Source organism: Mercenaria mercenaria, chromosome 5 (genome assembly GCF_021730395.1).
Source record: "Mercenaria mercenaria strain notata chromosome 5, MADL_Memer_1, whole genome shotgun sequence".
NCBI lineage: Eukaryota > Metazoa > Mollusca > Bivalvia > Venerida > Veneridae > Mercenaria > Mercenaria mercenaria.
Genome location: NC_069365.1, coordinates 49,543,158 through 49,554,313, shown reverse-complemented (window position 1 = coordinate 49,554,313; position 11,156 = coordinate 49,543,158). Strand labels below are relative to the sequence as shown.

Below are 11,156 nucleotides of genomic sequence, written 5' to 3'. Positions count from 1 at the left end.
AATCCTTTAAAAATAAAATAGTCTTGTATAAACTCTGAATTTAGTTCTGTTGTAATGATATTTTGAAACTATAGTAAGAAATATAACAAGTTTTGATAATATTCTGAACAAAACAAGTAACCCGTCATTTGTCATTTTGCAAATACATGTCTCTTAAAAATGACTAAAAGTAGATTTTGCTGAAAATATTTCAACTTTTATTAACAAAATCAAGCGATACCAACACATAATTATTTTAATTTTTCGGTTTTAACACATTTTTTAAAAGACATTCAGTGTTATTATATTTTCTGGTCCATTGGGATCATGGAGTCCATTCAATAAAGACTTCAAGATTCAAGATTTTATTTCATACAAACCAGAAGGTCATAGACCCATGTGGCAAAATACAGCATTTATAAGTATATGGTGACAGCAAACGAAAGTTAACAGTATATACAGTCATCATATCAATGTGACTTAAAGTTTATAACTAGGTAAATGTGTAATACAGTTCCGCTTTAACCGGTGCTAGGAGACGTTGGAGGTGTTGCACATCTCATTACCTCTCATAAACGGACTCAATCAAACAGAGTCTGCTATTATTTTGCTTGATTGCATTTTATGCTTCCAAAGGATCTTTTTTACAGATTTTATAAAATACATTAAAATATCTAGAATTTACAAACTGAGAAAAGAAAATGACATTAAAAGTCGAATCCTATCGATAAAGATCATTTGATATTTTATTATATTTAACCATTTTCAAGTAAATAAAATCAGTCTCTACACTTTTATGTCCTTATAAATGTTATTCAGCCATTTTCTAATAATAAAAAAAGCACTACTTTAATGTGTATTTTAGTGGCTTTTGAAACTAGAATATGGCAGAAAAATTAAAAAAAGATATCTTTGCATAATTCGTTATTTTGGGAATTTTGAAATGTTTTAATAACATGTTTGTCAAGATGTGAATGTGATTTTTTAGAAAGTACGTTCAGTCATTTTAGGAAACTGGCAAATGAGCAAATGACAGGTCAGCTGTTTTGTAAAGTTTATTTGTTTGTTTTAGCAAATTCAATTTTAGTGTACATATTATCTTGAATAGTTTAAAGTTGTATGTTTAACAATGTTTTTATTTGTTTGTAAACATGCGAAACACTAGAAATATATTTGAGATTAAATAAATTGAATATTATGAAAGTGTTTTTATTTGAGTTACAACAAAGAAATAAAACAAAACTTATTTCTCTTATATCCTACTGAAAAGAAACACTCATAGATCATTCTATACATAGAGCGTTAGTGCGACGGTATGAAAGCGCTTCCGTAGTGTACACAATGCTAAAAGATACCAACGACATCTAATGAAGGGAATTAACTCTACTATTTGTAGTATCTTGTGGTACTATATGTTACCTCCCTTTATTCGTTATTCGCTAAACATAAATTGTAACGAATTATATTTCATGCAAGTCGAGAAATTTGGTTCATCTTATAATTATAGTATCGTGTTTTCCTTCCGTTCTTCCTGGTGATTGCTTGGTATAGATATAGTAATATAAGAACAAATCTTGTCCCATTTTCATAACCTGATAAAAAGTATTCCGGACATTACAAGTTTCTGTGGATAAATGAAGATTAAGTACAAGAGTATACTTCACAATTATTTTCTTTAATACCACATCATACTAGGACATTGGCTGTTGTTAGGAATGCTAGCTTCAAGTGTCTGGTCACATCATAACAAGGTTTGTTAGGAAAAGTAGTCAGGTTTTGTAAGATTATTCCAAGATTTTGTTACACAAAGCGATAACACAAATACATTATAACTGATACGAGTCCCCATCATGTATACGTCAGAATGCAACACTTTTTATTAATTGCCAGCCAGCACATCACATGGTTTTATGGTGATTACAGATATGAAGTATTTAAATCAAGAAATGTTTCATGGGATCTTTGAGCTGGGACCCAAGTCTCGCATTTGGCAACTTGTCTCATGATTATGATTTTTTGCTGACCTATTTGAATATTCATTCATGTATACAAAAGTAACAGGTGTTACAGAGCAGACAGGAAAATATGACCAAAAATAGTAGACTTTTAAGTGAAACTTTTGCCACTAAGCTAGACATTTGGGTCTTTGTGTGTAACACATCACCTCGTTACAGTGATGTTAATTCCCAAACAGTGATTTGTCGTTGAATAAAACCATTGTTTGGAGTTCAGATGAGAAGAAATTACATCATGAGGGCGAGCCCGAGTGGTATGATAATTCGTATCTAAACGACAAAGATTTTATTCAAGAGCAAATCACGGTTTGGGATATATTAATTCAATTCCAACACGTTATCTAGGATGACCCTTGGCGACTATTACTGGCGATAACACACGATTTTAAGTTTTCTTTCTTAAATAGGAAAACAAATCGGATCGTGTTAGAATGTCGAGGTATTTAAATACCAGTCAACGGATACATTAAATATAGTCCAGACAAAAAATGACGCGTTTTTAACTTTAACTGTGACTTTGATATTACAGCCATGGATCTGGGTCTAACATGTAACACGTACCATTATGGTGAATGTTTGTGTCATGGTATTTGAATATCCACCCATGCGTAAAAAAGTAATAGACCGGACAATAATCTTTGACCTTTAAATGTGATATTTAGCTTTAAACTAGAGTCTTTTTCTTGCACGCGGCACCTTGTCTTGTTATGAAAAGCGTTGTGCAAGTTATTTTGAATTGCGAATGTGCATGACAAATTCTCGGTCGCACGATTTCCATCACACACACACACACCGACAAGGGTGACTTAATTTATGGTGGGGCATTAAAACCGAAGATAATAAAAACTAGAGCTATCGCTTTAAGTAATTTATACCCTCAACAAAGCTGCCTTGTCAGAATAAATGAGAACTTTTCTGAGTTCTTGAAATATGATCTGTAACTCGTACACATTACTCAAAGAAATTTCCTTCAGGGAGCAAATTATTAATACTTCCTGTTGTACTTTTTGCCATTTATCACAGGGTTATAAACATTTTCCAGTCAAGTCTCTTCAATAAAATCAATGTTGAAGTCTACAATTTTCTAAAAGGTACCCTTCTGTGATATTCAAGAAAATAACAAATTTTGACACATTTTCCAAGTAAAAGGGGAGACATAAATGTCAACATAGTTATGACCACGATGTACAAACTCGCATTATAATTAAAAAATCTGACGTGTGAACTTGTCTGAGACTCGTGATCCTTGAAGTCTGTTGATAATTGTATCGGTTTCAGGGATAAAAGTAAAAATGTAAAATTTACAGAGTTACAGTACCTAAAAGAACTTGTCACATGATTCTTAAAGCCTGTTTAAAGTTTCAAATTATTGTCTGTATATTCAAAGAAAGCAATACAAAAATGACGGGACGCAAAAAAAGAAAAATATTTTTGTCACAAGAAAGGTCAGGGATATGAAACCTGGTTTGTGAACTTGTCTCATGATCCTATGTTCTGTTTCAAGTTTCTGAATGACATCTATACGAGTTCAAGAGATAATCAAGGAAATAAAAAATTACGGGACAAACATTTTTGTAGTGCAAAAAGGAAAATAATTGTGTAAAAAGATAAGTGAGAGATATGAAACCTATTACGTGAACATGCCTCGTGATCCTTCAAGCCTGTTTTGAGTTTCAAAATAAATATCTTTATCAGTTTCAGAAATATCCGAGAAAAACAATGTAAAATGATTGGACGCGATATTTATGGAGTGCACAAAGGGAAATAATTTTGTCAAAGGGAAATTCAGATTTATGAAACCTAGTATTATGAACTCTTCACATTATCCTAATAACCTGTTTAAAATTTTAAAGTAATATCTATATCCATTTCATTGGAAATGAATGAAACAATAAGGGACCTGCGAGACATAGTTATTCCTACAAAGCCCCCCCCCCCCCCCTTCAAACCTTGTTTGATGTATAAATGTATAAAACTCGATGACTGAGAAAAATATAAAAAGAGAAGGTGTTGAGTGATATGTCGTAAATTTGGTTGTAAATGTCTCATTAGCTCGCTCATATTGAAATTCTAGGATTAATATGTACCTCTTTGGTATATGTGGAGTTTTAAAGAGTTACTTTTCAGCATCGCAGTAGATCTAACATTTTTTGTGATATTCTTGCATCTAAAGGTTTAACAAATTAACTTTTCAGCAAAACCATTTTCCAGTATTTAATTAATTGAAAACTTTTCCAAAGAAATATGAAGAACGTCGTAACGTCTTCCCTTTAATATGCTATTCCAAAAAATTTATCCCACAGAGTGAACTGTTGTTGAAAAAAATTCCTTGTTTGGAGTTCAGATGCAAAGGAATTAGTAATAAATTCTGAACGACAAACAATGATTTTATTCAAGAGCAAAGCACAGCTTGAAAGATATCACTTCGATTATAATACGTTATCAAGTATAATAACCTACATATTTGAAGTTATCCATCAAATTGTTGCCTGTTTCGTATGGTTTCTTTTCGCCGCTATGACGTTTGACGCTATGACGTAATAATTATGACGTACAATCAGGGAATGTGTTTTCTTTGTTACACAGGGAAATAAATCAGGTCGTGTCAGAATAATTCATTACCACTCATTACATAAGATCTGACATGTTATTCAAAACCACAAAACCATGCATATCATTAGTGAAAAAATATCGGATAGCATTTCGTATGTTATACTAGTAAACAGAGGTGCCAGGTAAAATGCATAGATACAATTAACATAACTTTGAAGTTAAATCAGAAAAACTGCAATAGTAGTTCGAAAAAAAAAATAAAATAAAAGCGTGCTTTAATGCTTTATACGATGGCGTCTAACCATTGGACTTTCACGACTAGTACGAATTGAAAAAGGTTCAGTTGAAAACGATATCAGAAAGAGTCAATTGAATTAATGAATGAAGCGGACAATGTTTAAGATTCAAGCCAAACCAATCCAGTCTGGCGGAAAAAAGTCATTATAATTGTATTCCGATCTCTCGAAAGTCCCCTCTTTCATTGGATACTTATAATAAAGCACAGTGCCACGTGACAGAAACCCCGCCCACCAACCAAATGACCCAGATGTTGTTAACACATGATCACAATTAGACAAGATGGCAAGGTCATGTATCGGCGGTAAATGAACAAATTCAGCTGAAATATTTCTATAATTCATAACTTTTTTCGCATGATCAATATCATCTGAGCAAACTAGAAACACGACATGATCAAAATGTTTTAGAACGTAATCCACCGCATTTCGAATGTAGGAATCAGGAACGAGACGTACTCCACCCAAGTCACGGTTTGAAGCAATATCGCCTCTCCTTATATGTACACCAAAAACAACAGCCTTTGCTCCATATTTGACTGAGTATCCGTCTTTATAACTATTTACAATATATGCTGCGTTTTCTTGTATTTGCTTTTTAAATTTCAGCTCTGTTCTGACCTCTTCAAAAACGTGTTGAAAATATTTCCAAGACTGAAGATAAACACCAAGTTTGTAATTTTTGTTTTTCGGCAAGTTCATAAAGGTCTCGTCGAAAACACAGCAATGTTTTGCATATTTTTCGACAAAGGCCTGACACATATCTCTGTTCTCATAAATTTCGGCAGATGGCACTTCGAAATACTCAACAAGATCATCATCTTTTCCGAGGATAACTGTCAGATTATTTAGTCTCGAAATACCGTAGATAGAAGCATACTGGTAAATATGGTTAGCCAGTCTCCCATTGAACGTTTGGCAAACATAATGTACGCCTTTCTTCAGGTTCTCTTTGTAGACCATCTTTCTTTGTACAAGACACGTGTATGCAATGACTATAAAAAAGACTGTAGCAGACATGTAAATGTATACCGCTGAAATGAAAAGAGAACGTTTGTTATACGATATGTCGTAGGGAGTTGTTTAGTACATGGACAATCAATACACCACTGTTAACCTTTACCTTGCTAAATTTCTAAAATCGACTGGCCCATCATTCAATATGGGCCGTACCATTTATTATTCGAAGGGGTGTTCACTGAAAATTTACTGACTAAATAGGGAACAGTGCAGACCATGATCAGGATGTGCAGGCTGATCTTGGTCTGCACTGTTCGCAAAGGCAAAATCACTTGCCGCCAGTAGGATAAAGGTTAATGAATCCGTTATGTCAAGACATTCTTATACTACTAATTTGCTCTTGGTTAGAATCTGATCACTTGCAAATAATTCAACTAAAACGACTCTACCTGTTTTTATTTCATTGATAAGTAAAGATCCAGTTACAATACAATTTGAACACCAGTAACAAGCAGGAACTACTGAAGGGGTATTTGTCAGTAATTGCACGTAAGATTTTTGCGGTTAATGTATTATATGTTACATGGATGTCTTTTTAAAATGCGCAAGTTAAATATATAGTGACACGTTTCTTTAAGTTAATGCTATATCCGATGAAAACTGCACAAAAAGTGAACTGGAAATGTTTTTCATTACTATTGTGAAATAACAAGCATGCGGTAAAGACATGGTAACACTGATACCAAGTCAAAGTGCGCAAGATCACTTCCTACAAGTTACGGCCAAGTCAGTACACTTCCTATAAGTTACGACCTCGTCCCATTAATCCTGTGGTGTGAAATCCCTGGACAAGCATTCCAAAGCGGTTGGACGGACAGGCGGACTGCTACCAATATGATTGTTTCTCGCGCAATAATTTAGGTCTCTCGATATAGAAGGGTTATTGTAATACTAGCTCGATCTGGGAAGCTGTATTCGGCTTGAGTGGATTTTGCCAGATGAGTGTGATCCGACCTTGCAAAATCGACGAGAGCCGATTACATAATCCCAGATCTAGCTACTGTTATAATGACCCCTTTATTATTTACCTCATTCTTTTCGTTTGATGTTTTGTTATCGAACGAAAGTTGCAATGTTTAACGATGTTAAAATAGAACTGAGTGAAGTTTGTTGTGCGCTATTTATAGAACTGTGGCAAGGCTTGCATATTAAATAAAAGTAGTCCGTCAACATACAATACAAAAGGTACAATACGAACTTTTTTCTGCCACTTCATATTTACTTGTGAAATACAAGTCATATTTTTGATAGAATTTATTTTGATTCACAACACGATGCTCAAAACCAGTTCTATATTTAATTTTACTCTCAAAGATGCACGGGCGGACAGACAATTAGTAATGTAATGTGAATAATGTTAATAAAAAATAATAAAAAATGATCAAAGACATTTGTAGCAAACAAACTCCTTTTGACATACAAGAAACATGAAAAATTAATATTTGAGCACATGTCGCATTTGATTTATACGAGAAAAAATTCACTTTTTATGCCAAAGTAATTACATGTATTTGCTTTTGATGCAGTTATTTGCACAACAACCTTATTCAATCATTATTTATTACACCCGCAAAATAAAACAGTTCCCACACAGAGGTTAAGCATGTCTTTAAAGTCCTTAAGGCTTTAAATTTTGTACAAAAACAGATGATATAGCTGTTCAAATAGATATCAATATGCATAAGTACATGGGAGAAAAGGTGCTACTTTTAATACTGTATATGAATTTATACAGTTAGAGCCATAAAGGAAAGTATTCAATAAAACTTTCTTCCATGTTCATTAATGCTCAAACCTTTAACAAATCTTAACAAAAAATATCAAAAATAATATTTGACAAGTACTGACGGAAAATGTGACAGCCATATTATAAACAAAGGTATTTTGAGCGTTTAAATGTTTAAACGCGTTTAAAAGTTTAAACTCGATTACGTACTGCTTGGAATTCAAAATTTATTATCTACGCTGTAAAATACATAGTTTCTATCTGTTCTCCATTCAATATATGATAGAATTCCGCTAAAGCCCATGCCAAGAGACGTGTGAAATCTGAACATTTCATTTCCTCTCACGAACCGGCTCGATCACACTGTTGTTATTTTCCTTGTTTGAAAGGACCATTTCCTCCACTATACCTGAATAATATTTTTGATATCCGATACAATTCACAGAACTTTCATACCGGTTAACTTTTAAACTGTAATGTCTCTAAAATCACAGTTTTGTGCACTACTTTCAGTTTTTATTTTATTCTGACGGAATAATGCTAGAAATTTCATATTCAGGGTTTACTTTTAGGTAACAAATCTAATCACGCGAAATTAATTTAAAGGGCTTTTGTTATTTTTATTTTCTAAGGTATATATTTACATATATAAGACTGAGATAATTTATTAGCATTTATATAGATTGAAACATTAGAAACACTGCACTGTAATGAATACTCCATAGAGGGAGGAAGTTCAGATTGCATTACGATTATGACTTGGCAGCCGTCGTGCAACAAGAGACGTCAATTTCAACAATTTCTTAAATCTGAAACAGTTTTGATACATGAATGAATGTTGATGGCTAATTTATTAGAAAAAAAAACAAAACGTTCGTTTTTGTTGTACTTGTGTTTTTGTTATTGCCACTCAAACATGTCTTATTCATATTTTTGCCATGTCAATAATATGCCGGGAAACAAAAAGGCACTGGTCCTTCGACGGGAATAACTGTGTAAACATTTAAACATTGCCCTAATGTATATCTACATGTATTGCATATATTTCTAAACTTTAAAAATATTTTCAATATTTTATACATCATGCATTTTTGCTTACATTAATGCCTGCATAGACATATTTATCATTGCAATAATTGACATATTGAGGATGTTGTGGTTCAAACTAATATTGTATACTAGATAGTTATGTCAATGTAAAAATACGCAAAAAAGGCAATTAGCATTTAATAAGGAATTTCGAAAAGTATTTCAAAAATGTATAAATTTTGTATACACATTATAGCTTAAAGATCAAATATGTATACTGTTTACAGTATGGATTGACACAGAACAAGACAAAGACAAAATGCTCTCATTAAATATAGACGATGTTTGAACAGTATCATGTTACGCGTTCCCTTTATTCACACAGTCGATTAAGGCAGCGGAAAAATACTTTTTGTTTTGTGTATAATATACCTATGTTTAGGTTTATGTGAAGTACATATTGTAACTGATATTTATAATTTTGATATTATATTTCAAACAAAAAGAAACACATCAATATTGTGGGTAACATTTTATACATTAAAAAACTCAAAATGACCGATCAAATCCTGTTTAAAATGATAGGTGACATGACAAATCTTGTTATGAACACCAGTCTTATTTTTATAACAAATTCGATCTTTTTTTTGTATAAATCGATCTAACAAATCCTGGATAGTCAGGACTTTAAATGAATAATTGACGTGGAACTTTTGCTTGAGAAATCTTGAGCGAGAAAAATATTAACACAATTTCGTCTCTGAAAACATTATGATAAATCATTTACAGCTTTTAAATATTACAGAGATGTGTCGGTTTTTACTGTTTAAAACTCAGTGTGGCTAATTTTGTGATTTACATTTTGCATGATTGAAACGCACAGAAACGCGCGCACACGCGCGCACACAGACACACACGTACGAAAAGGCGTTGCAAACGGTTACGACTACGTGGGTAAAAACTCTGAGCTCGAGTCAGTAAAAACGTATTGTTTCTTGCATGAAATAGGCAAAACATATAAAGGATTGACCAAACCCCAAACACAGCCATAGAGACTTGCATTCTAAAGAAGGCCCGCAACAAAAAGAAAATGTAACGGGAAAATATATCAGACAGGTTGCTCCAAACATTGTCCAATCTAGTGCCCTAAATATCTCTGATATTCACAGAAATGTACATAAGAATATTGTCAACAACTTTCATGATTTTCTTTTTTTGCAGAAATGAAATATTTTTTTCGGTCTTAATTTACTGAATATTATTCCTATATATTTTGTACAAAATGTACTATGTTCTCACACAGACATACGCACTTTGAAGTTTCTAGATTTAATTCCATTCTTATTTTGAAGAATAATCTTAAATCTAATTTAAATACTGACAAAGGTAATGACCTTAATCTTTTCTGACATTTTTTTTTCTAACTAAGATAACCATTGATCCTTCACAAGTATATGTTTGTTCTCCGGAACTGACCGACAATAATAATTTCTCATACAAAGGATTATAGCCAGAAATTATTTTGTACACCCAATTAATCTAATATAATATATTCCCCCAAAAAAACCTTACCTTTCATTTTGAAAATCCTTTACTTTTGAAAACCCTTCATGTTAAATGCAGTTAATATATTTCTTTTAAAAAATGAAACTGAGCCTTTTGCATTAAACGAGAACATCAACAATACTGGAGAGTATTGATTGAAGTGAAACTATTTGAAACACGATATAAACGTCAATAAAACTATTATTTAAATTTGAATATGACAATACATATATTTGTTTTGTGAAGTCATGCACATAAACTGTTAACCAAATATTATTTGAGAGCTGGTATCCGATGGGTGTTAAGATATCCACTCACGATGCAACTAAACATACGAAAGAAAGTGGTACGGTGGTACGAAATGCCTTAAGCATCAAGGCCAATAAGAGTCCGCTTATGTATATCACTGTAACGTAACTGCATGCAAGTATTAGCGGACTATGTACCCAACTTTCTCAGTTTATCACACCGTATATAGCACATTAAATAGCAGTACATAAGAATACCTGACAATAAATAAAGTCGTTAATTTATTTTAGTTGAAATATTACATAAAAGTTTTAATTAATTCTTTTTCATAAACTGATTTAAACATTTAAAGTTTCAAATGGCCATTTTCTTCTATTGAACAATGTTTTTTCAATATAATGTTAATAAAAGTTTTTGCAGTACTTTTTTCAGTACCATGTGACTATCATCAGGTTCAGCCGCGGCTTCTTTTCTGTATTCTTTTGTTTAATCTTCTTATATACTTTCAAGGGATTTTCTTATATACCTTATTAACTATCGCAGCAATAGCCTTTAAGTACCGTGTGACTGCTGTGAAAGACTGTCCCCTTTACCTGACCTCAGGTGTTGTTTTTTTTTTACTTTTTTTTCGCCCTTTGGGACGACGGCTTCAGTATTTATTTATTTTTGCTTGGATGCATTCAGAGCTTCCAAAGGGGTTTCAATGATTTTTACAAATTAAGAAAGTACAGATGCATGTAGTAT

The 11,156-nt window shown here is 32.5% G+C and overlaps 1 protein-coding gene across 3 annotated transcripts in view; it reads right to left on the bottom strand.

Annotated features, from left to right (window-relative positions):
- Positions 1–4,368: 4,368 nt before the first annotated feature.
- Positions 4,369–11,156, bottom strand: part of LOC123557094 (galactoside 2-alpha-L-fucosyltransferase SEC1-like) — a 66,662-nt gene continuing 59,874 nt past the window's right edge. For 2 of the 3 annotated variants that reach the window (XM_045348328.2, XM_045348326.2), the window contains exon 2: positions 4,369–5,877. In XM_045348328.2, the coding sequence (XP_045204263.2) occupies positions 4,952–5,877 (926 nt within the window). In that variant the 3' untranslated portion in view covers positions 4,369–4,951. Of the gene's footprint in view, positions 5,878–10,190; positions 10,460–11,156 lie in introns of those variants that run through there. The other variant, XM_045348327.2, reaches the window with a different exon arrangement.